This window comes from Lissotriton vulgaris, chromosome 5 (assembly GCF_964263255.1).
Source record: "Lissotriton vulgaris chromosome 5, aLisVul1.2, whole genome shotgun sequence".
NCBI classification, from domain to species: Eukaryota; Metazoa; Chordata; class Amphibia; order Caudata; family Salamandridae; genus Lissotriton; species Lissotriton vulgaris.
In genome coordinates, this window is record NC_141693.1 from 59,826,871 (window position 1) to 59,854,585 (window position 27,715).

The 27,715-nt window shown below is 48.2% G+C and overlaps 1 protein-coding gene across 1 annotated transcript in view; it reads right to left on the reverse strand.

Annotated features, from left to right (window-relative positions):
• Positions 1-27,715, reverse strand: part of LOC147710154 (E3 ubiquitin-protein ligase TRIM39-like) — a 156,340-nt gene that overhangs the window by 54,861 nt on the left and 73,764 nt on the right. The window contains exons 4-5 of the mRNA XM_086920845.1: positions 14,868-14,890; positions 2,779-2,831 (exon numbers count right to left, since the gene is read on the reverse strand). Coding sequence (XP_086776971.1) covers positions 2,779-2,831; positions 14,868-14,890 — 76 coding nt within the window. The remainder of the gene's footprint in view (positions 1-2,778; positions 2,832-14,867; positions 14,891-27,715) is intronic.

Here is a 27,715-nt window from a genome sequence, read left to right on the forward strand (position 1 = left end):
AAATGTGAGAGGGCTAACTTTATACCATGGTTTAAGGCTGTGGAAAAAAGCTTATTGAGCGTGGGGCAGGGACATCTTTTTACCTCCCCTCAATTGATTGATTGCACGCATAAGAATTTAATTAAAAGGGCGTTGTATGATTTTATTGTAAAGAGAGGGAAAGGTGCGATCTGTCAAAGCCGTCCACATTAAGGTACATCTCCCTTATGGAGCCATGCGACAAACCTCATGCCTTGCCTCAGGGCTATCTCCGCATAAAGTTAGACAGCTGAAACAGGAGCTTGTTATTTCGGTTCAGGGATTGAAGCATCATAAATCTACTTTGCTTCCCGTTAGGCTTCAATAAACATGTGGAAAATCTAAGCTGCCCCTGTAACCTTGGCGGGAAACAAAGATTGCTCCATTTTACTTTCTTTTGTGGTTTTTATAGAATGCACACCAAGAACTTTCTAATACCGTACTGTAGGAAAAATGCTTTGATGGATTTTAAATTAGCTTTTAAAGTTTTGTTGATGTTAAAGACGGATGAAGCTACTTTTAGAGTGAGCTGCTTTCTCAAAGCAGTTGTTCGGTCCCGTGCTTCTCTGCTCATTGACTGAGACATTTGCACTATGCACTTTTTGCACATTGTACATTTCGCACTAGCGATTGCCTTTTTGCACACGATGAAGCCGCCTATTGCTATGAATTTGTAACTCTGCGGGCTGTTATTTGTGTATATTTTATTCTCTATGACTGTTATTACTTCTGCTGTGTTTGACATGTACTTTTATGGATGTTTTACAATCCGAATAAAGATCTTTTGACTTGACTGCATTGTAGGTGAATGCATTATTAGTGTAGGTATGTGTGCTAGGTCAGTGTAGGTGCATGCCCTAGGTAAGTGTAGGTGCATGCCCTAGGTAAGTGTATGTGCATGCGTTAGGTCAGTGTAGGTGCATGCCCTAGGTAAGTGTAGGTGCATGCCCTAGGTAAGTGTATGTGCATGCGTTAGGTCAGTGTAGGTGCATGCCCTAGGACAGTGTAGGTGCATGCCCTAGGTAAGTGTAGGTGCATGCATTAGGTCAGTGTAGGTGCATGCCCTAGGACAGTGTAGGTGCATGTGTTTGGTCAGTGTAGGTGCATGCACTAGGACAGTGTATGTGCATGCGTTAGGTCAGTGTAGGTGCATGCGTTAGGTCAGTGTAGGTGCATGCCCTAGGTAAGTGTATGTGCATGCGTTAGGTCAGTGTAGGTGCATGCCCTAGGACAGTGTAGGTGCATGCCCTAGGTAAGTGTAGGTGCATGCGTTAGGTCAGTGTAGGTGCATGCCCTAGGACAGTGTAGGTGCATGTGTTTGGTCAGTGTAGGTGCATGCACTAGGACAGTGTATGTGCATGCGTTAGGTCAGTGTAGGTGCATGCGTTAGGTCAGTGTAGGTGCATGCCCTAGGTAAGTGTAGGTGCATGCGTTAGGTCAGTGTAGGTGCATGCCCTAGGACAGTGTAGGTGCATGTGTTAGGTCAGTGTAGGTGCATGCGCTAGGACAGTGTATGTGTATGTGCTAGGACAGTGTAAGTGCATGTGCTAGGACAGTGTAGGTGCATGTGCTAGGACCGTGTAGGTGCATGCGTTAGGTCAGTGTAGGTGCATGCGCTAGGGTCAGTGTAGGTGCATGCCCGAGCTCAGGGTAGGTGTATATGCTAGGTCATTGTAGAAGCATGAGTTAGCTCAGTGTAGGTGCATGCGCTAGGTAAGTGTAGGTGCATGCGCTAGGTAAGTGTAGGTGCATGCGTTAGGTCAGTGTAGGTGCATGCACTAGGACAGTGTAGGTGCATGTGCTAGGACAGTGTAGGTGCATGCGTTAGGTCAGTGTAGGTGCATTTGCTAGGTCATTGTAGAAGCATGAGTTAGCTCAGTGTAGGTGCATGCGCTAGGTAAGTGTAGGTGCATGCGTTAGGTCAGTGTAGGTGCATGCACTAGGACAGTGTAGGTGCATGTGCTAGGACAGTGTAGGTGCATGCGTTAGGTCAGTGTAGGTGCATTTGCTAGGTCATTGTAGAAGCATGAGTTAGCTCAGTGTAGGTGCATGCGTTAGGTCAGTGTAGGTGCATGCACTAGGACAGTGTAGGTGCATGTGCTAGGACAGTGTAGGTGCATGCGTTGGGTCAGTGGAGGTGCATGCGCTGGGTCAGTGGAGGTGCATGCGCTGGGTCAGTGTAGGCGATTGCCCTAGGTAGGTGAAGGTGCATGCGCTGGGTCAGTGTAGGTGCATGTTTTTGGTCACTGTTGGAGATAGAACTCTGGAACATAGAATGTGTTATGCAGTAAATTCCGAATTCTGAGGTGCAATTCTATGCCATCCCTTATTATTCTATGATCCCGCCCCATAGCACATCACACCATCCCATCCCTTGGTAACGTTCCATACCATACCACCATAACATATCATTCCATAAAATTCCATACACCATCCAATCACATCTAATCCCTTCCTACCCCATACCATACTACCATAACATGCCATACCATTCCAAAGCACATCACACTAATCCATGCCATCCCATTGAATGCAAATGACCATTTAATTCCATCCTATCCCATTCCAAACCACACCATCCCATCATACCATATTATACCATGATCCCAACCCATAGCACACCATCCAATCAGAACGTTCCAAACCATACAATACCATCACATACACACTGTCCCATACAATACGAACATAACATTCCATACCATACCACACTTTTCATGAGCAGTAACATACAGAGCTACTCATCACAATGATATATACCTTTATAACTCTTCACCACCATCTCTGGGCTCTGAATCTTCACATTATTACACCTGTAATAACAGACATATCATCTTTTTATTAAAGAGCAATGACAGCTACAGGAACAGAGGATGAACATCACATAAGACCTGTATTTGAAATGATATTCAGTATTGAGAGCAGCGCCTGCGGACTAGAGCTCAGGGTGAGTTACTGTTCATACACAACAGTCACAGCTCGAACCATATCCAAAAGTACCTTAAATATCTTGTGACAAGATGTGGGTGGTCTAAGACGGTTAGCTCAGTGAGACCAGCGTGCTTCATGTGATGCTATGGAGTGCCTCGGTGTGGGTCTTCTAGGAGCGGCGGTTAGCTCAGTGAGAGGGGGGCTGAGACAGGTTACATCTGCTCAGTCTTGTGTATATACTTAATAAATACCTTCTTAACTAAGGTCCACGTGCATTCCTGCCAGCACCCACAACACAACACTGCCACACCCAACCCCTGCCAGTGTAAACCTGGTCACCATCATCTACAACCAAGATGTTGGGTAGCCTTAGTGGGATATTTAAGGCAGATTTGAATCCAGACCCCTTAGTAATGAAAGATTAGTTGCAAAACAAAGATTTCCCTCATCTTACGGAACAGCAGATTTAAGGCCTTAGGGGAAGGATCACAGAGGGAGAGATAAGGGAACAGGTTAGGAGGCTCAGTAAAGGGAGGAAAGCAGCAGGCCCAGACGGGATCCCATCTGAACACTATAACAATTGATAAACTCTTTGGTCCCTTGCTGGGTGTCTTGTTTTAATGAGATCTCTGTGGAGAGCTGTTAAAATCCACCCTCCTAGTTTGAGGCAACTGTAGTTATGATCCTTAAGCCGGGTAAAGATGCTAGGTTGGCAGATTCCTATAGACCTATATCGTTGTTGAACTGTGATTACAAAATAATCATAGGAATCTTGGCTAAGAGGTTGTCAGATATCCTTCAAAAGTTGATCTATTTCGATCAAAAGGGGTTTGTGCCCGACAGGCCGCTGTATGAATTAACCCATTGAATTATCGATGCAAATGATACATATTGAGCCCTTTTCCCCGATGAAGCTGCAGGGTTACCAACCAGAATAGCACTGTATGCTGATGACATAGTTCTGTATACATCGAACCAAGAGGTCTCTGTTCCACAGCTTGAGATGCATGCCGGAGATTTTGGGGGTCTGCCAGGGTATCTAATCAACAAGAGGAAGACAGATTATGACATGGGTCAAAGAGAAAGTAGGGCTTCAAACCAGAAACCAGATTAGCTATCTAAGGATCATGGTAACTCGGAGTTTGGAGGAAACACTGGATGTAAACTTAACTAAGGTATCCCATTGTTAATATTGAAACAAATCAATGCGGATATGAAAACAACACATTCATTTGTGCCAACAAAATTGCATCCTTATTAACGAATTTGCCAGTTGTGAACTCCACATCAACCTGACACGCAAATACGTAGTCAGGCAAGGACTGAGAGCTAGTTCTGAATTTATTGATTGACAGGTCACAGGTGGGGTGGCACGTAGCTGGCAGACATATACATGGACAGTAAACCTTAGATCAATGTTATGTTATATGGACTTATATAGCGCACGGCTGCCCCAGCCAAGGGGCGTGCCGGCGCTAGCTGCAAGAAACTGAGCGGGAGGAGATGCTGAAGTGACATAATAGCGATAATTGCAGATTAACAGAAAAGATGAGTATTTATGGCTTTCCTGAAAGGTAGCAGATCTTCCATTCCCCGTATTTGAACTGGGAGTTCATTCCAGAGCTTTGCCGCAAGGTATCAAAATGACCGGCCTCCCATCCTGGCTAGTTTAATGCGGGGCACTACGGCTAGATTCTGTCCCTCAGAACGCAATGTGCGTCGGGGAACGTAGAATGAAAGGAGTGGGCTTAACATTGGGGGGGAGGCAGTTTTGAGGATTTTAAATGCTAGGCATAGGGTTTTAAAATGGATCCTTTTATCCACGGGAAGCCAGTGGAGTTTCGCGAGAACGGTGGTCACTGACTTATGACGAGGGAGGTCGGTCAGAGCTCTGGCGGCGGCGTTCTGGACTCGCTGGAGTCTAGATTTCGTGCCCCTAACAAAAGGGAGCTAGCGTAGTCCATCCGCGAGAGGATGGCTGACTGAACCACTAGCTGGCGGGTTTGGTGGTCGAAGAATTTTCCCACAGATGGGCGCAGCGACACTTCAATAGTCAAGGGAGATTGGCCCCAATAGAGCACGCATGACCGGAGGGGGTACGCGCACCCCAAAAACACCATAAAGTCAGATGCCACATGAGTTAGGACCATAGAGCAAATCAGAACACAGCACACACAGTGATCACGCACTCCCCAAGCCAGACATCTGGACACGTTACCCTCTGGAAACATTGCGTCCACATAAGGTCGAGGCCCACCTGGATTATCCATTAAAAATAATATATGACTCTAGAGGCAGCAACTTATATTCCTCACCATACAAGGATCGCCAGAAACATTTTTCTGCCAATAATGAACTTTATATAAGACTGCTACAAATCGATTGAAATTTGACCATGTGCTTGTAACTGTTCTCCCGGCCGCTATGTTTAATCAAACTAACTGAACCGGTTTTGCCAAACGCTTCTTGTCTCTTGTTTTTCAAAGATCTTTAATGTTCAAGCAACATCATGATATGGATGCCGTTCTTACAAGATGGAGGAAACATCTGCCCCTCAGTATCTATGGGAGAGTGAACATCATTAAGATGCTGGTTATTCCTGAGGTGATCGTCTTGTTTAACACTAAACCACTTCCTTTCCCCAAAACGATTTTGCAGGATTCGCAAGGGAGAGTCTGAAGCTGTATATAGGCATCCCAGGGAGCCAGGATCTCATGAAACAAGATCTGGAGGAAACTGAAGCAAGGGGGTCTGACTCTGCTGGATTTTCAAGCCTAGTGTTATGCTTTCCAGTTCAAGAATTCCCGGCTGTTTGCTGGAGAGCTAGATAATTCTTACAGGGGTCAATTTTATAGAGCTATGTTGAAGCATTTAGACCTGAATATGCTTTTTGGTTAAGCAACTCATCTTCAGGCAAAAGTGGAAGAGGAGCTAAGAAGGCTGGAAGAGGCTGACATCATCGAGCGAGATTATGGGCCACTCCCTGGGTTTCCACAACTGTTGTCACCCGGAAGCTCAAACAGCCAGGAGACGAGTGGCTGCGTGTGGCCATGCACCTCCTAATAATTAAAGCCTAAGGGAAAATCCCTGGAAGCAAACTATATTAATCCTCGCACCACTCTTTCATTCTTACTCCCTATACTCTTATTTGATCCACTTCTCTTGTCAATATATTCAGACTAAAATGTAGCGCTTACAATGTTTTTATTTATCAACACACAAAGTTTTTTATCATAGCAGTTAAAATTTCGGAAATGTCCCCGAAAAGGTATACACAAAAAATGACCACAGTTAAAACAGTTTACCTAATAAAACATTTCATTTAATTTCATCTCCACAGAAGAAACCTTCTCCGCAAACAGGTTAAAAAATATCCAAAAAACGCAGCACAACATTATGAATCACGGTCTTTACCCCCTCTCGCGAACACAATTGAATAGTGATATTTATCCTAAACTTGATCCAATAGCCTTATACGTTTTTTATGGGAAACTTAATACATCCAGCAGCAGGGTACCTCTGAACCATTAACATCGGTTAATTCCCTATGTTCAACACCATCTCCTTCTCCTCCTTCCACCCGTACCAGGCAATCGAAGGTCATGCCAGTGCCCAAAGGAAAAGATCAGTCAAAATAGAGAAAAAACACGTAGCGCTCCCAAAACAAGCCAACAGACTACCAAGCAGGCTAAGAATAGGAACATTATGAGCAGGGAGGGCCTGTAGTTATGCCTCTAGTTCCAGATAGCCATAAGGGGGGTGAGGACAGCACTAGTTTACCAGCGGGAGTGCTAGGCCTCAACTGTCCCCAGGTGACATCGGACACTTTAAAGCAGTTAGAAGAGAAGATATTAGCAATAATGAATCCTGTGAAGGCGAAGCTAGATGCAATTGCAGTAAGGCTAAGTACAACAGAGAAGCACCTAATTAAAGATCCACCTAACTCTAGGGCTTTTAAAGGGGGGGGGGGGGGGGGAGATGGGTGACGTGATATCGACAAAGCAGACGGGGGGCATTACCGAGTGTACGCCATTGAACAGGCCCCCGCCAACGATAAATCTCAATCATACATGCACCTCCTAAATCAGGCATGCCAAAGAGAACAACATATCACGCCTACAAAGGATGGACCAATAAATGAGATCAAAGGAGCTCGCTTGTTCTCCAAAACAGGTCTTAAGTCAGGGTATCGCCTGCTGATGCTCGACCCCACTTTTTGATATATCACAACCTTCTCCACACACCTGGGTCTGAGACTATACACAAGATTAAACTTCGGAATCTTCAGTGTCACTGATGTTTTTGAGAACACCATCCAGAAAGTTCTATATGGATTGACTGGAATAATTAACATCTGTGATGACATCTTGGTGTAGGCACACAATGTGACAGTCATTATTGTGTCAAAATAGTCCTACAGTGCCTTCAAGTGGCCTCAGGCTAAACTCTGCAAGTGTGACTTTCCAAATCTTCAAACAGAAATTTGCAGCAGAAATGGTGACTCCGAATCCCAATAAAGACAAGAAATCTGTACTCCCACCAACTTTCATGACTGATGTAAGACGTTTCCTAGGCATGAAGACATACTGTGGTAAGTTCGCAAAGAATTTGACAGCCTTTACGGATCTAACCCAGGCACTTACAAAGACTGATGTCAAGCAATGGTCATAGAGGGTAGATAGTGATTCAACAGACCAAGGATGGGACACTGCTGATCTGACACTTCTCCAGGGCCCGGACTCTTGCCTCACAACTCTCCGAGCTCCATTCAGGAACCAGAGCCAGTGCCGCCATCAGCGTCAGGGAACTAAAGTTCCCAGCAGCCTCCAGGAGGTGGGCTTGGCCCATTTTCGCACCTCTGAAGCAGATTAATTCCTGCTGTGGCTCCCATCTCTCGGGATTTGTGCGGCCAGTGCCCGAGCAAAGAATAGGCAAAGGGTGAGCCCGTCCATGCCAGTCAGAAACAGGAGGAGGCTGAGCCACCCCTCTTATGCCCACAGTTTCAGTTACAGGGGAGACAAGGCCCCCTGACACCGGGCACGGTGTCAGGGGGCCTTGTCTCCCCTGACACCGTGCCCGACGCTCTTCCCTCAGCCCAACCTGCACCAGACTCCCAGTAGTTACTGTCCAGCTGCGCCCCTCTTGACCCTGGTATCCTGGGCCACCTGCACTTGACCTTGCAGTCTGGCTTCTTCCCCTTCCCTTTCGCCCTGCCTGCCCGACCTATCCCTTGTCCCCGGCTCTGCTGGGAACTCCCTTCCGCTGCCTGCAGCAATGCCGCTCCTTACACCTCGCCTCCCGCATCGCTCCCCGTAGTGCCTTCTGTCTACCCCTATGGGCACCATTGGCACCCTCCTGCCACTAACCCAGGCTCTGGCATGGAGACCACAGCTCACCCACGCAGCAGACGCACACCGTGGGTATGTCGTGCATGGACCTCGCTCTGCACTAGGTCTCCACCCACCACGGACTGCGTGCGCTTCATCTCAGAAGAACTTAGAGCCCTGGACTCCGGATGCCAGAACACCTTCTGCGCCCTGGCCTCAACCAGGACCACCAATGGTCCTTTTTCCTGCCAGAACTGCCGATTTACCTGTACCAGAAGAGAAACAACTGACACCACGTTTATCAGCCACAACAAGTCACTCACACTCAACAGCAGGGCCGTGGCCAACCCCTTCAGAGAGATTAACTGCCTGCTGAACAACGCACGCTCTCTTGGAAAAGACGCCACAGTAATCTGGAAAACCATCACCACCCCAGACCCCGTCTTCATAACAGAGACCTGGCTGAACCCAGCATCAGCACCCAGTATTGCCACAGTCATACCAGACAGATGCAAGATCACGCACCGAGACCGGACCAATAAAAACGGCAGCATCACAGCCATAATCCACGAAGAGACTCTCAAATGCGCAACCACCACAGACAACACCACCCCCTTCATGGAGCATTTCAACTTTCAACTCCAAACGAACAGCAAACCCACGATCGGAGAAACCCTCGCCTACAGATCTCCGGGACACCGTCCTCCCTTCTGCAACCCCATCTCAGACTTCCTCGCTCCTATAACCTTTGAGGTGATAGGAGCGATGATTAGTCACCGACCCCACTCACATCGCAGGAGACACGCTTGACCCTATCTGTACACCCACACTAAAGAGCTCACCTGGACCGACCACCACTGCATCCACTTCATCGTCTCAGAGCCCCTCAACACCCCTACCTTCACTGCCAGCGTAACATGTCGCAGCCGGTCCAAAGCATAGAACAACGCTGGATCAACACCCTCAACTTCCACCTCCCCACGGACACGGAATAAGCAGTGGACAACTTCACTAACTGGATCACAGCAAGCGCTGATGAAGTCGCCCTGAGTAATCCGACCAACCCCAAGAAACAAACACAACACCCACCAGGAGCTGAACTAGTACACTTGTTATGGAGCTGCCCCCGAATAGGAGTGTACTGGAATACGATAACCAGGATATTACACACATGCACAGGTCGAGCACTACCTTTTGAATGGTCCGTATACCTCCTGCATCAATTCAGGAGGACGCCTGCCACCAAAGTAATGTCTAGGTTCCTAGACTTGGGGATAATAGTAGCTAAAAGGCTCCGAACTAGACGGTGGAAAGTGGAGGACCCATCACATGTACGGGCATGGCATCACTTATTGTTAGCATGTGCCAAGGTAGAAAGCATCTATATCCAGCGTGAAGAAACGTTAGGACTGCGTTGAGAACCTATAGCAGTATGTTGGGACAACCTCTTAAATGAGCTGCAACAGATACAGGGCGGTGACCCGGAGGATTCGCCTGGTCGAGACGTGGGCGAATATATGTAGCGAACCATACATAGCGCTAACGGGCGTACCATGATATTCCATGTGTTAGACGGAGACCCGGAGGGTCGGCCGAGTACAGGGGGAGAGGCCTCCGGTGAGGACCGTCTCCTAGCGATCGTACAGACAGGTAACTTCCCCCCCCCACAAATGGACACCACACAAGGATGCGATCTGCACACTTTATATAGGATTCTTGAGGCAAGGTTATCAACGATACAGTGGGGGCAGGACACGAGGATCCTCCCAATTCTAGTCTCTGTAGGATAAGGGGTAGCGGGACAGTCTTGGTACCGGTGTGGTACAGGGGCGGCCAGAAGGAGCTCACAATCCTCGAGCTCAGGTGTCGGCAAGGTCGGGCCGCGGCGACGCCAGCAGGCTTGGATGATAGTTCTCGGCAAGGAGGGCCGCGGCAGCGCCAGCAGGCTAGGATGATAGTTCTCGGCAAGGAGGGCCGTGGCAGCGCCAGCAGGCTAGGATGACTTCACGTTGCAGAAGGCCGCGGCAGCGCCAGAGCGATGATTCTCAAGGATGGGCCGCGGCAGCGCCAGCAGGCAGAGCGATGATTCTTAAGGATGGGCCGCGGCAGCGCCAGCAGGTCCCGATGAAGATGCACGTTGCAGAGGGCCGCGGCAGCGCCAGCAGGCTTCAGAGATGGTTCACAAGGCAGGGCTGCGGCAGCGCCAGCAGTCCGTCAAGGATGAGTTCTTCAGGGTGTCTCTCGACTCCAGGATACAACTGCCTTCCTGCTCTGGAGCTGCCCCAGTTATAGGACTGGCCTCCTTTGATGTCCGGACCCTCGCGCTGGGCGGTCGGGAGGTCCGGGATGAGGGAGTCCAGACACCCAGCAGGGGGGTGGAGCCAGTGCCCGGGGAGGCCGGGGGCGATCGGCACCTGGCGGGGGAGAGCCATCGACACTCCTTTCTCCCATTGACCTGCCAAGTGGTCTCTTCACCTCCTGAGTGGATGGTGGTGCCTCGATGTCGGGGCCTGGCCAGGCCCAGGGTTGGGGTCGAGCTGAGGCCACGCGGCCTCGTGGTGCAGTGTCCAAGATGGCGGCTGGGCCGGGGCGATGGTGCTGAAGGAGGCCCGGGACAGCCGATGCTGGGATGTTCGGGAGCAGGCGTCCCGTTGGGGACGGGTTGCGGGTTGCTTCGGCGGGTTGCCGGGGTGGTTCTTTCAGGGGGTACAGTGAGAGCCGGTGTCCGGGCCCTATCATGCGGGGAGGGAGCGGGCCTTTCACGAGGCCTGTCCAACACCATGGGTGTACGCAGACCACTCAAGAATGTGAATAAGCGTGGACACTACACAAAGGGGACGTTGAGTAACACAGCAGCAAGGAAACATTACGCAAACATGCCCGAAGATGGAGAGATACGTTTCCATGGGCAGGTCATTTTTTGTTGTTTTTCTCGTTTATTCTGGATTCATCTGTTCATAAGCCCAATGTGTCAGAACTGGAAGGACTCTTACAGAGCACTGCATTGGTTTCATTTATAAATCACTATACATTATTGTAGCTCTAAATAACAGTCCAAATCATGAGGAAACTCAGACGATCCAGAACACAGCGGCCAGGCTCATCCTCAACCTCCCCAGACGGACGCACATAACCCCTCACCTCAGGAAACTTCACTGGCCCCCAGTAATGAAGACATACCAGTACAATACAAGTCATACCAGGCATCACACAATGAAGGGCCTGCGTTCCTCAACCAACTCATGACCTTACACCAGCCCACCAGGGAACTCAGATCTGGATCCCTCGCTGCCACCAGTTGCATCCGCCGGACTAACAGGGGCATCCGCTCGTTTTCCCATTTGGCAGCCAAGACCTGAAACGACCTCCGCCTGCACCTCCGAGCCAGTTTATTTGTCACACCTCGCTTGAACTTCCATACCTTGCACCTTTTTGGGCCACAACAGACAAACAGCCAAGGCTGCACATCCCTCGTTAAACTGACTAGAACATCAGTGTTGGAAACATGTGCAAATATTTTATGTGGTCCACCACCATCTTTAATTGTTTCGTTAAGTGACCCAGAAGGCGTGTATCTGTACAGGTTTTGATGTCTCATTAAGCTCTGTTAATAATGAGTTAGCAAGACCAGCCAGTAAACAAGCACCTCATGGGGAAGATTTGGAAACTTATTTACAGGTTTAAGGATTGACATGAGGCCTGTGGAAGGATGCCTCTGGAATGGAGGCACTCCACAGGAAATCAAGATGTGGGGGGCAGTCTCTGGAGGTGAGGAAGTGACGGCTGTGAGGGCTGGTGTCTGCCCCTCCCACCATTGACCACAGGAACGGAGATGTGTGTGGACAGACGGCCTCTCCAATGGTGTGACCATGGTGCAGTCGCTGTAATGAAATGTCTCTTTATCTTATCTCAGAATTGAAAATTGACAATGATCTGATGCCCCCGAACCACACCCCATGTTTTCAATGACATACGACATGACGCTGAACCACTGATGTTTATGGTTTGAATCTCTATTGCTACCAAAAGTGATACATAAAGACCGTAAAAGAAAAGGATGATTGAAATGAGGCTTTGGAAGACACACAAGGAAGTCTCTGAGGAGTTGAAGAAGAGTTTGGTGCCTTGAATGAGTGGTCAGTGAGCGGGGAAGAGGTTTGAGGGTTGAAATGAGGCTTCTAAAGAGTCAAGAGGATGCTACAGACTGGAAGGAGGTCACTGCAGACTGGAGAGAGAGGTCTTAGGACTGGGAGCAGATCTGAGGGATAGAATGAGGTTTATGAGAACTGGACGAGACCTCTTCTGATTGGAGGGAATTTACTAAAGAATGAGACCTGAATATGGCTTTATTTACATTTCAATGCTGTTTGGAAATACAGAAGGGATGTTTTGAAGACTGGCATCGTAGTTAGGAAACTTTGAATTAGTTTTTCCACAACTAATTGAGTAGACCGGAGGGGAAGTTTCCAGAATGTGCATTAGTTTTCTGTGTGTACAGGGAACTCTTCTGAGGACTTGCGTTAGATTTTATAGATACAAAAATGTTTTGTGAGGACAGCAGCTCATTTCTGTAGCAATTATTTCAAGACTCAAAGGAGTTTTCTGATGACTCGCAGGGATTTAGGAAAACTTAAGAGCTTCCTGACGATACAAGGAAGTTTTCAGAGGAATCAAAGGTATTTTCTGAGGACGTAAGGGTTTTTAGGTCTCGCGACCTATCGATGTGCGCAAGCGCATCGAGCGGAGCAAGAATTCAAGTGGCGAAAACATCGTCAAACCAAAGGGCTTTCAGCCCCGCGGTTTTCATGCTGTTCACGTGAACCACGTGATAACATTCACGCGCATTCAGTGCCAGCCAGCCCAGCACATCAAAGGGCTTCTCCTCCCCTAATTATTCATGGCCGGCCGCAGGCCGGCCGTACTTTCAGTTTCCCGAAACGGCTTCTCCTCACCTAATTAGGGGAGGAGAAGCCCTTTGATGTGCTTCACACCAATGCGCCTCACAGTCATTCCTCTTGTTTGTATTTGCTTCGGCTGCCATTCTCAGACTCCACGATCTGCTCATGTGACATGGTTGCTCCACAAGACGCTTTACACATTACACTCATCTGCCTGAAGTGGGAGAGCATATGTCATACTCATCTGCCTGAAGTGAGAGAGCATATGTCATAAGTACATATGTCCTCTTCTTTTGCCTCTGAGTTTTAAACAAGCAAAGCTGGTCCTTCTGTACTTGCAGTTTCACTTCTAATGTGTGTTGTTATTTATCATGATTTTTAGCTGAGGTGTATCACGCTCGTTCATGAGTTTGATCTTTTCATACTGTGAAATGTTTTCTAAGTTGTTTTTGATTGTCTTACCGCTGGAGGTCTCCCTGAGCTATATTTAGCCTCTGACACATGCAACGCCACTCAACCACGCAACAATGCAACGCCACTCAACCATGCAACGCCACTCACACACGCAACGCCACTCACACACGCAACGCCACTCACCCACGCAACGCCACTCACACACGCAACGCCACTCACACATGCAACGCCACTCACACATGCAACGCCACTCAACTACGCCACTCACACACGCAACGCCACTCACACCCGCAACGCCACTCACACCCACGCAACGCCACTCACACCCACGCAACGCCACTCACACCCACGCAACGCCACTCACACACGCAACGCCACTCACACCCACGCAACGCCACTCACACCCACGCAACACCACTTTTACCCACACAGCGCCACTTTCAGACACGCAACGCCACTCACACCCACGCAAGCCCACTCTCACACACGCAACGCCACTCACACCCACGCAAGCCCACTCTCACACATGCAACGCCACTCACACCCACGCAAGCCCACTCTCACACACGCAACGCCACTCACACACGCAACGCCACTCACACACGCAACGCCACTCAACTATGCAACGCCACTCAACTACGCAACGCCACTCAACTACGCAACGCCACTCAACTACGCAACGCCACTCACCCATGCAACGCCCCACTCACCCATGCAACGCCCCACTCACCCATGCAACGCCCCACTCACACACGCAACGCCACACTCACACACGCAACGCCACACTCACACACGCAACGCCACTCACACACGCAACGCCACTCACACACGCACCGCCACTCACACACGCAACGCCACTCACACACGCAACGCCACTCACACACGCAACGCCACTCACACACGCAATGCCACACACGCAACGCCACTCACACACGCAACGCCACTCACACACGCAACGCCACTTTCACACACACTGTGCAGCGCACAATAGGTCTCGCAGCAGTAGGAAAGTTGGAGATATTGGTTTTGTAAATGACAAAGCTCTTTATGTTTTTAACATGCAAAATAAAAGGCATTGTTATTTGCAATTGTAATAGCTCCAACTTTCCTACTGCGAGACCTATTGGCAACGCCAGTGCTTGTTTGAGGATAGAAAGGGATTTTATGAGGATCTGAAAGTTTCCTAGCACTTTGTGTGAGCTTAGTAGTGGCATTTACACACTGCAGCGGTGAGACCAGTTCCTTACAGACTGAGGGGAGGATAATGAACCAGCCTTACCTGCTTAGGGTGCTTCTGACATCCTGCAAAACAGAGAAACAGACACAGTGACATCAGTTACCAATGGAGATGTTAAAGTTATGGCATTATTTTTAGGAGTGAAATACTTCAATCGATCTATGATTAGAAAACAGTGGCTGGGGTCACATGACACAGCACATTCTGTGGCATTGCATTACCAAGCACAGAATGTGACATTCAGAATGACATCAAATGACACAGCAGAAACTGATATTCTGAATGGTAATGACGCAGCACAGTGTCCTTCTGAATGGAGCACAAAACACGGCACATATGGATATTCTGAATGGAGTCACTTGACACATTGTATGATGTTCTCAACAGGGTCACATTCATGGGCATCATTTAGGGCTTGCCAAGGGTCACAGCTGCGACTCCTGGATTTCCCCTTGTGACTCCTGGCACCGCTTGTGCGACCCTGGATTTAGAGGTAGTAAAATCAGTGCCAAAAAGACAGAGGCAGCTCGCCCTTATGAAAGTTGTGCTACACTTTCGTTTTCTGCCACTTTATTACATTACCAGTGAATAATCTTCCAGAAGTCCTTGTTAGAGATCCTAGTGTGCCAAGTTTCATTTTACTAATAGTCAAGTCAAGTCATCATGTATTATATGATCAATTAAAATCTTTACAAATTAAAAAAAAATAATGTAAGTATATCTTTATATTCACAATTAAAACCAGACAACATTGATGGAATCCTGTTTAGCTAATAGTATTACAGGTAAAAGGCGTTGCAGGAGGAAGTATGAAGAGCAGGGATACAAGAAGAGTGTTCTTCAGAAAAGTAAGGTACGAACAGAAGGATAACTAAAAGAGTGCCATGAAGGAGCAGTTAAGAGCCGAAGGGGTAGAACAGTGCCCCGCAGGAAGAGGTACAAGAAGAAGGGGTACTAGAAGAGTGCCCTGCAGGAAGAGGTACAAGAAGAAGGGGTACTAGAAGAGTGCCCTGCAGGAAGAGGTACAAGAAGAAGAGGTACAAGAAGAAGGGGTACTAGAAGAGTGCCCTGCAGGAAGAGGTACAAGAAGAAGGGGTACTAGAGGAGTGCCCAGCAGCAGCAGGAGGTACAAGAAGAAGGGGGGGCTAGAAGAGTGCCCTGCAGGAGGAGGTAAAGCCAGAAAGGGGGGAGGGTGACTAGAAGAGTGCCCTGCAAAAGGAGGTAAAGCCAGAAGGGGTACTAGAAGAGTGTCCTGTAGGAAGAGGTAAGAGAACAAGGGGTACTAAAAGAGTGCCCTGCAGGAGGAGGTACAAGGGGGGCTAGAAGAGTTCCCCCCCAGGAAGAGGAACAAGAAGAAGGGGGGGCTAGAAAAGGGCCCTGCAGTGTAGTTCCTATATTCCCAATAGGCTCTGCGCATTGGAATAATATATCCTGCAGCTTAGACGCAGGCGTGAGATCCCCTGGGTCTCTACCGAATATATTAGACTTAATTGTGAGTGCCAGCTAGCTCAGAGGTCACTAGAAACTTTCTTGAATTCACAAGAAGGGATTAGTTTCAGACAGTGCATAAACCTGACAACTTTGTTTCCTATTATTAAGAAAAGCAATATCTAGAGTCGCGGAAACAATAGATAGCTAATTCACTCAGTCAATTGTGCATGCTTCGTTTCCCCCGAGCGGCTGAGAAATTAGAGAGACAGGCGTTTTCAATAAAAGGAGGTTATTTATTGAACAGTCTTCTTTCTCAAGCATCGAAAATGAACTGCTACAATAGTAAAGCTTACTATGAAGTACAATGCATATAATACGAACAGTATTATAAATTAGTACTGTAAAAGCATGATATGGGTGTTAAGCCATAAAGTGCATAAAAGGTATAAAATGTATAAAATACATACAGTGATAAAGGATGACTAAAAGTACTCAACTGGTGCTTCTGAAATACGCCTACCCCGGTGTACCTAACCTAAGTCTAATACGAGGGAGGGAGTATAAGAGGAGGAGTTTTAAGTCTAGCGTTTCTTCTGCCAGGGATCTAAATCCAAGAATTCTCTAAGAGGGCTAATCCGCTGCGTACCTTTGGTTTCAGAATGAAGGAGGTCTTGTATCTCGTTCTCGGGACTCAATCTCCCGGATACCCGCAAGGGTAAACTGGAAACACTGGAACTGTATTTCTCGGCAAGGAGAAATGCCAGAGCCTCGCAGTGTGTCTGCTGGAGGGTCGGCTCTCCTCGGCACCTGCTGCTGCAGGGCATCAGGCAAGTAGATAGTCGATCTGATCCAAACCATCGTGTGTTTGATTGGGCAAATCAAGGCATATTTATACTTAGAAGGTGCCGAGTTTTACGCATGTTTGGACTTAATAATGTCACTCAAAGGTTCAATTCTTGGAAAATGCTGAGAGTTCTAGGAGAACTTAATATTCAAGCAGGGGGGAGTCCCGGGCTGCTGAAGGTGGGTTTTTCCAAGAAAACGTTGTTAATTCTTGGAGCTTTGTGGAAGTATCCCTGCCGTATTTGGGCTGCATGGTTTGGGCCAAATATGGTAATGATTTGTATGCCTTTATAAGGATATGATAAAATAGACCTATATAAGGGCATGAATCTGGATTTTTATATTTGGGGATGTAACAACCGGATTCTTGGACCAGATAGAATCAGACTAGAACACCACTAACCCAGCCGAAACGTAACCATCTCCCTCCTCAGGACCTACTTACAAAAGGCACCTGTGTACCTACCTAAAGATGGGGAATTAGCAATTACAAGCTTAGATCTTCTAAAACATCACACTCATACCTTATAGTCTCGCGGCCACATAGACCAAGACTATGCTATCCTCCTACTCATAGTGAAGAGGGCAGTTCCGATAACTTACCATTACACACTGACCACAATCAGTGCTCACGCAAGCCACAATCCTGTGGGTATAGGCACTGTATCCCCCCAGTGCTCTCACTATTTACTATATACACAAGCCACAATCCTGTGTGTATACACATTGACCACAGTCAATGCTCTCGTTATACACCGTGTCCTCCCGGTGCTCTCGCAAGCCACAATCCTGTGGGTATACACATTGACCACAGTCAATACTCTTGTTATACACCGTGTCCTCCCGGTGCTCTCGCAAGCCACAATCCTGTGGGTATACACATTGACCACAGTCAATGCTCTCGTTACACACCGTGTCCTCCCGGTGCTGTCGCAAGCAACAATCCTGTGGGTATAACGCCGCTACATAACGACGATCACTTTCCTATATTGGGAACTCTCTCTCCATCTACTAGGATAATACAATATTATAGATTATGGGATAGATAGACAGGTCAATCCTCTCCCACACAGAAACGGCCAGATTACACTATGTAAAGGTTATTCCCTATTTTGAGTGCTCCTCTACCCCCTTGCTCAGTTACCATTCACCTGGACGGGAGTCGCATCCTTTCCAGGCACACGCCGGGCGCTTCTCAGCGCCAATTTTTTAAAAAACTGTAGAATTGTGTTTTAACTTGTGTGTATCGAAAAACCTACCTAGCCCACCTGAAACAGCCGTGAAACGCTTCGTAGCGCCGGCTGCAACGACCTCTACAAACGCCATTCAGGCGAGCCCCTGGGCCACGCCCACACTGCAGGCCACGCCCCCTCCGCCAGGTAGCGAATAAAAACGCGCCATTGAGAGCGCCGCCATAAGAAATTGAAGGACTCCGCAGGCACACGCCGGGAGCTTCTCAGCGCCAATTTTTTAAAAACTGTAGAATTGTGTTTTAACTTGTGTGTATCGAAAAACCTACCTAGCCCACCTGAAACAGCCGTGAAACGCTTCGTAGCGCCGGCTGCAACGACCTCTACAAACGCCATTCAGGCGAGCCCCTGGGCCACGCCCACACTGCAGGCCACGCCCCTTATTTGGTTACATCATGTGTTGCCACCGGAAGCGCAGCGGGAGCGCCTAAGGCAAGCCCGTCTGCGCCCGTCCGCGACCAGCCGGGACCAGGGGCCACCCCCCCTGCCTCTCCCGCTCCCCCGGTCAGGACCTACAGCCCCACTGCTCTACGGTCCATTGGAAGCAGAGCTACTGCCTCATGTACCCGTACCTTCACAGCCCCATCCCTCCCGTCCTGTTGCCCTGACTGCAAACACTCATTCCGAAAAACCTCAGCGGGCCCCCCGACATCAAAATACTGCATGCTGGCACTAAACTGTCGATCATTACCTAAGCATAGCACTCAAATGTCCATACTACTGGAGGAGCGCGAGCCAGATGTGTTTTTAACAGAGACTTGGCTTTCCACTCATTCTGACCCTGACCTAGTCGCAGCCCTACCAAGTGGATACCACATCGTTAGATCGGACAGACCAGTGGGGAAAGGCGGCGGTCTGGCTATTATACTCAAAAACCAGTACCGTTGCCGCATCACAACAGAAAGCATTCCCGAATGCGAAAGCATAGAATTCTGTATAGAGTTCAATGCCAATACATCCTTCTCGGGCACCTTGATCTACCGTCCTCCTGACCCATCAAAGCTGTTTCATAGATCGCTCCCAGAGATCATTGCTAAAAGGGCTATGTCCGTGGCTAACTACACAGTCCTGGGTGATTTGAATCTCCACTTCAACTCCCCCTCAGACAACATTGCCAAAGACCTAACAGACGACCTAGGAGCTCTGCAGCTGTCCCAGCTGGTCACAGCCCCAACTCACGAGAAGGGCAACCTGCTAGATCCAATTTTCAGCAGCTGCAGCGACCTGATTGTCGACTCTCCTATCCCCCTCCCATGGACGGATCATTTTCTGATACAGTTTTCCTGGGCAACCCACAAGACCCCTCAGTTACCCCCCCGGACAACACTCAGGAGAAACTGGTCAAAACTCCAGCTGGAATCCTGGCTGCTCAGCCTGGACGCCACCCATCCGCCTCCCTGCTCAGACCCTAGTGCAGCAAACGAAAATTATGTTAGCTGGATTACGAACTCACTAGACACGATCCTCCCTCTCCAGAGATCCTCGTCTAAAAGAATGCAGAGATCAGCGCCTTGGTTCTCTGACTCTCTAAGAGAATTAAAACGTCGTTGCAGGCAACGAGAGAGAGCCTGGCGCATGGATTTTCTCCCGGAAAAAAAGGACGCATATAAAGAGGCAATAAAAACATACAGAGAGGGGATCAAAATGGCGAAAGCAACCTTTTACTCTGACAAAATCCTAGAGGCTAAATCAAAACCCAGGGAAATTTTCCAGATAATAAAACAATGTTCTAATGTCACCACTGCCGCCCCTCCGACTAAAACCCAAGTTCAATGCAATGAACTTGCGGACTTTTTTCATAATAAAGTCCTGAAAATTTACTCCACCTTTCAAACAGGAGCCACAGTTCCAGAGACAGCTGACCCACCCCCCCCGAGAACACTCCCTCCCCATGCCCAGTCAACCCTCGAGCACTTCCCTCCCCTGGACCTTGTCACCCTCGGTAAAATGGCACGGCAAGTCAAATCGGGTTCCCCTCGCGACCCAGCCCCACCAGAAGTTCTGATGCAAGCTCACGAAGCCACCCTGCCTGTTATCCTAGAACTCCTTAACACATCTATAGCTTCAGGTGTTGTTCCTATAGCATGGAAACAAGCCATGGTGCGGGCGTTGCTAAAAAAACCAAACTTGAACCCCGACGACTATTCCAACTATCGCCCCATCTCCCTCCTCCCTTGGGCCGGCAAGGTGTTGGAAAAATATATAAACGTCCAACTGGTCCAGTTTATTGAAAACCACTCCCTACTGGATACATCCCAGACAGGTTTCAGGCCAAAGCACGGCACCGAAACTGCCTTATTAGCGGTCGCCGAGGAATCTCAAAGGGCTCTGGATCAGGGAGGATCAGTGGCAGTGATCCTCCTTGATCTAAGCGCCGCATTCGATACGGTCAGCTATGCCACCCTGCTGAACCGTCTCCGGGACATCGGAGTCTCTGGCGATGCTCTAAGGTGGTTAGGCTCCTTCCTGTCCGACAGATCATTTCAGATCTTCGATGGGGACACAATATCAGCCAGCAAGCCCCTCAGCTGCGGAGTACCACAGGGCTCCTCTTTGAGCCCTGTGTTATTCAATGTCTACATGAGACCACTGGCTGGAATCGTCGAACCGTACGGCATCAAAATTGTGTCGTACGCCGACGACACTCAGCTAGTGGTATCACTAGCTCAAAAGAACATCAGTCACCCCCAAGGAGGCCTGCTGAGCTGCCTAGAGGACATAAAGGAGTGGATGACCAGCTCCTCCCTCAAACTAAATGGAGATAAAACAGAGCTCTTGCTTCTAGGCCCTGCCTCGCCAACACCTTTTATCTCCTTGTGGCCCCAAGCCCTGGGCACTCCCCCCACCCCCAAGGAAAGCGTCAAGAGCCTAGGAGTGTGGCTGGATAGCAAGCTGTCCTTCTCCACCCAGGCTACCAAACTGTCCGCCACCTGCTTCGGCATCCTCAAAACCCTAAGGAAGGTCCTTCCACTCCTGCCTCCAGAAGCCAGTAAAGTGGCAGTCCAAGGCCTGATCCAGTCCCGCCTTGACACTAACAATGCTCTATACGTGGGGGCTCCCGAGATGACCCTCAGGAAACTCCAGATAGTGCAAAACTGCGCAGCGCGCACCCTGTTAAAGATTCCCCGAGCTCAGTCAGCCAGATCTGCACTAAAAAGTCTTCACTGGCTGCCAGTTAAACACAGAGTGTCATTCAAGGCGTTGTGCATTGCACACCGAGCATTCTGGAAAACAGGACCTGCTATTAATAGCAAGCTCGTCATCCTCTACCACCCAAACAGGAACCTCCGCTCCTCTGAGGCTCTTTTGGCAGTGGTCCCCCGAGTAAAGAGAGCCAGAGCCGGGGGTAGGATGTTCTCGGTGAACACCGCCAAACTCTGGAACACCCTCCCCCTCTCACTCCGTTCCAACCCGGACCTGCTGTCATTCCGTAAAAAGCTGAAGACCCTACTATTCACCAAAGTCTCCGAGCTATAATGTGTCACGTCACCGGTCCCTTCGATTCTTACCCCCAGCGCTTGGACGCCCCCGGGCAGCAATCGCGCTCAATAAATCTATTTCCAATCCAATTCCAATCACATAACAGCATCTGACTAGAAGAAAGGTTAACTTTATCATAAGGAAACAACCATCACGCACTAGTTTGCTAAGAACTGGGGTATCTTTATTCATTAATAACATCAACAATATAACACTACAATATCACACATAGCCTGAAAAGCAAAAGGAAAGGTTAGGATGTGTGTGTGTGTGCACACTAATAAGAAAGGGTCGACATCACCTTATGAGTATGAAGTCTGGACTCGGTAGTCATCTGGGTTCCCTTCTTGTCTGTGCCTTGGCTCGTCTTAGGATCACCCCTGCAGTCACGTATACACGTCTGCACCGCTATGCTCTGTCTCCTCCGTTTCTCTGCAAGTCACTGGTACCTTCCTCCTATTCTCCGTCTCGTCAGCTGCTCTCTCGCTGTTCTGCACTACTCCTCTCTCCTCTTAATCGCGGACTGTCTTCACCTTCCAGCTTCGATCTTATAAATCAGTTTCTATCACTCTGGTATTCGTTCTCTCCACTAACTGCTTCACTCTGCATGCTCTGATCTTAATGTCAAAGCTCGCCAGCTGCTCCAACTAAATAACTTCAATCGTTCTAAGAGAGTATTAGCTTTCGGTCTTTCTTGGACTTCAAAATGGCGACTATCTGCCTTAAGATGATTAATTGCAATGATGCTAACGGCTAGCTGCTGCCTATAAAAACTGACTCAGACTGTCTCATGCTTTCGCTAATATGGAACCTTGTTCATGCATGGAAAGTTACGGCCAGTAACCTGCCGCCCACCAAATTCCTGTACCTCTCCGTACCAAGGACAGGTTCTCAGCCGGCCGGCCTGATGTTATGTCTTCGATACGAAGAAAAATACAGTTCTTCGATAAGGGCCAGCCTGAGCCGGTTCTCTCCAAGCGAACAACACCTCAACTAAAACATTACATTTGACCTAAAAGCATCTCGAGCTGCCGAGGCAGTAAGAAAGATGGAGTCTCTCCCGTTCGAGGCCTACAAGGCCCGAAATAAGCATAACTCCATTAGAAGTGTACTAGCACTCTTACAAAAGGACGGATTAATACTAATCCTAAGAAATCTATCCCTTAACATAGGTTTATAAGCCCTAGAATAGAGAAAAGGGTAGGGAGTTGCATCAAACGCCTTGTAAATAGGCCCGGTCTGAGGTTCTAGTCCTCCTATTAGAATGATAGCAGGCTAAAGTCACCTTCACTCAAGAAAAGGGGCAAAAACCCGGTCAGAACAGGGTCTTAGACTCATTTACAACACCCACTCCACGATTTTAAGTTCAAATAAGCTAACCATGTAGGCACTGAACATATATAAAGCTAGTGTTTACAATACTACCCCAAAATACATAAAGAAATGCATTTGAACTGGGTATACAGAGAAAAAACATTTAGCATTTCTACAGTATGCACTTTTACTTAAGTGAAGAATTTCTAAGCATATAGTTTTTGTCTAAATATGCAACTGAAATAATCATGGAATTACATTTGTATAAGCATTTTTGTGTATATATATATATATATATAAATATATATATATATAGATAGATATAGATAGATATATCTATATCTCTAAGAAGACATTATGTACAACTGAACGACCCAAATAAAGAATTAACTTAAAAAATGTCTTCTAGTTTTTTGTCCTTGCAATTCTAGCAACTTCTTCCTGCCTGTTCGAATGTTGGTTTGTTATAGTTTTATTTTTTGTTATGGGGGGGGGGGGGGGGGGGGGGGGGACATAAACGGGAGGTTGGAGGCTGGAAAATAGTACCGGAATTACAACATGAGCAGCAGACAGACTTTAGGAGAGAATGAAAAGATGGCAGATTCTGAGGGAAGACTGAAGTGGTGCTGAGGAGGTGGTGTGCTGATGTGGAGGTGATGCTCAGGTGATGGTAAATGATACTCAGGTGGTGCTGAAATAAGGTGAGGTAGTGATGAAGTGGCGGTGTGCTGGTGCAGAGGTGATGCTGGGTGATACTGAGGTGATGCTGTGGTGGTAAGTCAAGCTGAGGTGGTGGTGCTGCACTGGTGCTCTAGTGGTGCCGAGTTGGTGCTGTTCTGGGATGATACTGTGCTGATGCGGTGGTAGTGCTGATGCTGAAGTGGTGCTGCATTGGTGCTGAATTGATGCGGAGGTGGGGCTGTGCTGATGTTGAGGTGCTGTTGCGCTGATGCGGAGGTGGTGGGCTGGTGCTGCGCTGATGCGGAGTCTGTGATGGGCTGTTGGTGGTGCACTGACAAAGTGTTGCTGAGACGGTGCTATGCTGATGCTGAGGTGGTGCTTAGGTGACGCTGAGTGACCCTGAGGTAAAGCGTAGTCATGCTTTGGTGGTGGTGTTAAGCATGGCGCTCAGGTGGTGCCGAGTGATGCTGATTTGGTGGTGTGCTGTTGAAGTTGTGCTGCAGTGATGCTGAAGTTGTGCTGCGTTGTTGCTGAATTGGTACTAGAAAAAAACTGATAGCAAAAGCTGATGCAAAATAGAAAAATATTGCACTATAGCGGTTTAATGTTCCTCATACGGAAATGGATAATGGCACTACATATTGCGGGGAGCGACTCTACAACAAGTCTCAACTGCGACCACAGCAACCAATCCTGCTACCCTTACCATGCAGAGTTTAGTATGAATGACAGTGCAGTCGAGGAATAACGGCGGAGGATGTCCTCAGCCAGTGGACAGAGAGCACAGCACATACTAGTGTGGGCTGCAGGAGCAGGCACGGACCCCAGGTACCCACATCGCTGGCAAACAGAAATCGCTCGAAGCCACTGCTAGCCAGACAAACAGAAGACCGCTGCTGGCCACAGCAAAACAGCCACAAACCAGGTCATGTATGGGGTACAGACCTCTACCTGAAGACAGGCAGCACAGCCAGCCATAGACAGAGGAAAGCCAAGAAAGCAACCTGGCCAGTTCTACGGCACAACCAGTGATTTGTCAACAGAAAAGAAGGGGGTTGCTGATAAGACCCATGCCCTCGGCACCTGAAACAGGGGCAGTGGTGCTATACTAATGTCACAACTAAGAGTCGCTCGGGCCTCAATTGCTAACCCAAAGTGGAGCCAGGCAACGCAGCCAAGTGGAGATCCAAAAGTGCAGCTGCATCCTGCAGGTATTGTCCACCGTGTGGTAATTTGAATAAAGCCACAACATGACAAGAGGCGGTGTACTGCAGAGTCCTGAGGGAGTCCAAGCTGCGTTCATCTGCACCAACGCACAAATCAGAAAGGACAGAATGGATGGGCGGTGTGCAAGCGGCCTCAACCCTAAAGCCGGGGCACAACCAGATCTCTTCATCCACCAGCTATACTGAACGCTCACAATATTTGACGACAGCTAATGGATGCGGAAAACAAAGCTAATAAAACCACAGTACACCGGTAAGTGAAAGCAATATGCTGTCCGTCTATGACCTCGTGGGCGAGCTGCGCGTGCCTGTACTGCTGCAGATGAGTAATCAGTTTTCAGTTTATTGTCTTTATTTCGATCACAAGATCATAAAAGATATACATTCAATTCTATACAAAATTTAAAAAGCATATTAAGGATTTAGAAAGGGAGATTCCACAGTGGACCAGGTTTTTCGGGATTTAGAAAGGGAGTTTCCACAGTGGACCAGGTTTTTCGATTGAATATTATCCACTGGAGGTCAGCGATATTCGAGGGCGGCAGCCTATACACAATTTTTGTGGATCTGCGGGCCGCCTTCGACCTGGTGCCCAGAGGGAAACTTTGGAGCGTTTTGACTGGGATGGGCGTTCCCCCGGATATCCTGATAATCTTGCAGAGATTACATCACAATAACTATGCTCGAGTGAGGTGCGGGAGGTCCGTGGCACTGACGGATAGATTCCCTGTTGATCGAGGGGTTAGACAGGGTTGTGTGCTGGCACCAACCCTGTTCTGCCTCTTTGTCAACGGGGTTATCGCCCACCTAAATGCCACTGAATACACGGACGCCCCCAAATCTGGCCATCGCTTATCATGAACAAAAACTAGCCATGGCCCTAGACAGCCAGTGTGAAGGGTCACTAACTTCTGTATTTGCGCAAAGTAAGGACTCGTACAGGTTGGAGAGGGTTTTAGATGCCATCTCCCCCGTGCTGGCCAGGAAGCTGTTTCTCCAATGGAGATATGGCACATTGCCCCTACGATCTTTTACCAGCTCCTGGTCATCACCCCCCTCCACTAAGCAGTGCCCGGCTTGCGATGCCGCAGAGGAAAGTGATTTACACGTGGTCCTGTTTTGCCCAGTATATAAGGCAGCGAGGAAATATTGGCTCCTACCATTGATCAGAAACCTGGGTTGTAGGGAGTACCTCCCAATGTACAGAATTTTAAAAACCGATGCCTCAAGCCTAACTGTGTTTGTATTAGCAAAATTCCTCACCAATGTCTGGCATACTCGCACCCGTATTCTGAAGATGCAGGCTCCCTCTTAATTTTAAGGTCTACAGTTTTAAATGCAATTTTATCAGTATGTAATCTCAAGGTTTTACATGGTATAAAAATGTATTGATTGATTATGTATGTCGATTTTATAGTGATTATATATGTTTTATTGTATATCTTTGATGGCCAATGGCCGAAATAAAGATTGAATATATATATATATATTAAACAGCATTAGTGATCAAGATAAAAACTGGAGTTTAAAAATGTAACACAATTTTGGGACTGTCTCAGACTTCAGGTTTCCTAACACATTTTTACACGGCGACATCGAGCATACTACATGGAGGTAAAAAATTTAGATAGAGCAAATACTAGAGTGGGGGATAAGTCTGTCTTTAGGACTCTATAAGCGGGTAGAAAAGTTCTGAATCCCAGGTTCCTGAGCAAGGGGACTAGCCAATATTTCCTACTCCTTTCGTACCCCCTGCAAAAGAAGACAACATGAACGTCATTCTCCTTTGGATGTCCACAGGCCGGGCAAGTTTCCGAAGAGGAACGAGAAGACCAGGATGCTGTGAACGATACTAGGGGAAGGGTTCCATATCTCCATTGGAGAAATAATTTCCTGGTTAGTTGTGGAGAAATGGCATCTAGGACGCTTTCGAGATGGTAGGAATCTTTTGTTTGTATGAACTTATTGGACAGTGACCCCTCCCGTGCACCGTCCATGGCTCTAAGGAGCATGTGATTGTAATAAGCTCTCGCTAGTGCCTTTTTTGGGGTCTTTGGGCAAATATTTAGTGGGTCTGTCCATAGTTCATAGAGTCCAATTGCCTCCAGCGTTCTCCTGATGTAGATCAGCCATGGCATTGATTTGGCATTGGGTAGCTCTAGAAATTCCTGCAACTCAGCTCTGTAATTCGAAAGGTCTGGACTACTCCATAGACGCCGCCAGAATGTCAAGGGCTTTAGGCCCAGCTCCTCCGTTATAGGTCGAATGTCCAAGTCCAGTCTGAGCGGGAGTAGTGGAGTACTCTGTGGAAGAGCAATAATCTGTCTCAAGAATTTGTTTTCAGTTGTTAATAATTTGGACGATGGAATGTGCCCCCACAGCTCACCCCCATGCGTGACACCACCCCGGGCTTGGACTTTATAGATGTGAATAATGGGGCTGAGTGGACGGAAGGGGGATTTGTTCACCAGTCTCATAGTGCCACACGCCAACTGTGCCAGTTTGATGTTCAATTTCGACTGGTGGGATGACCACGTTAGATGTTCATTAAGAGTGATCCCCAGGTATTCAATTGTGTACACCCGTTCCAGTTGGGCTTCTCCCAACCTTGGTGGGGGTCGGTTATGCGGCTTCGGGTTTAGGCTCATATATTTGGTCTTTTGAG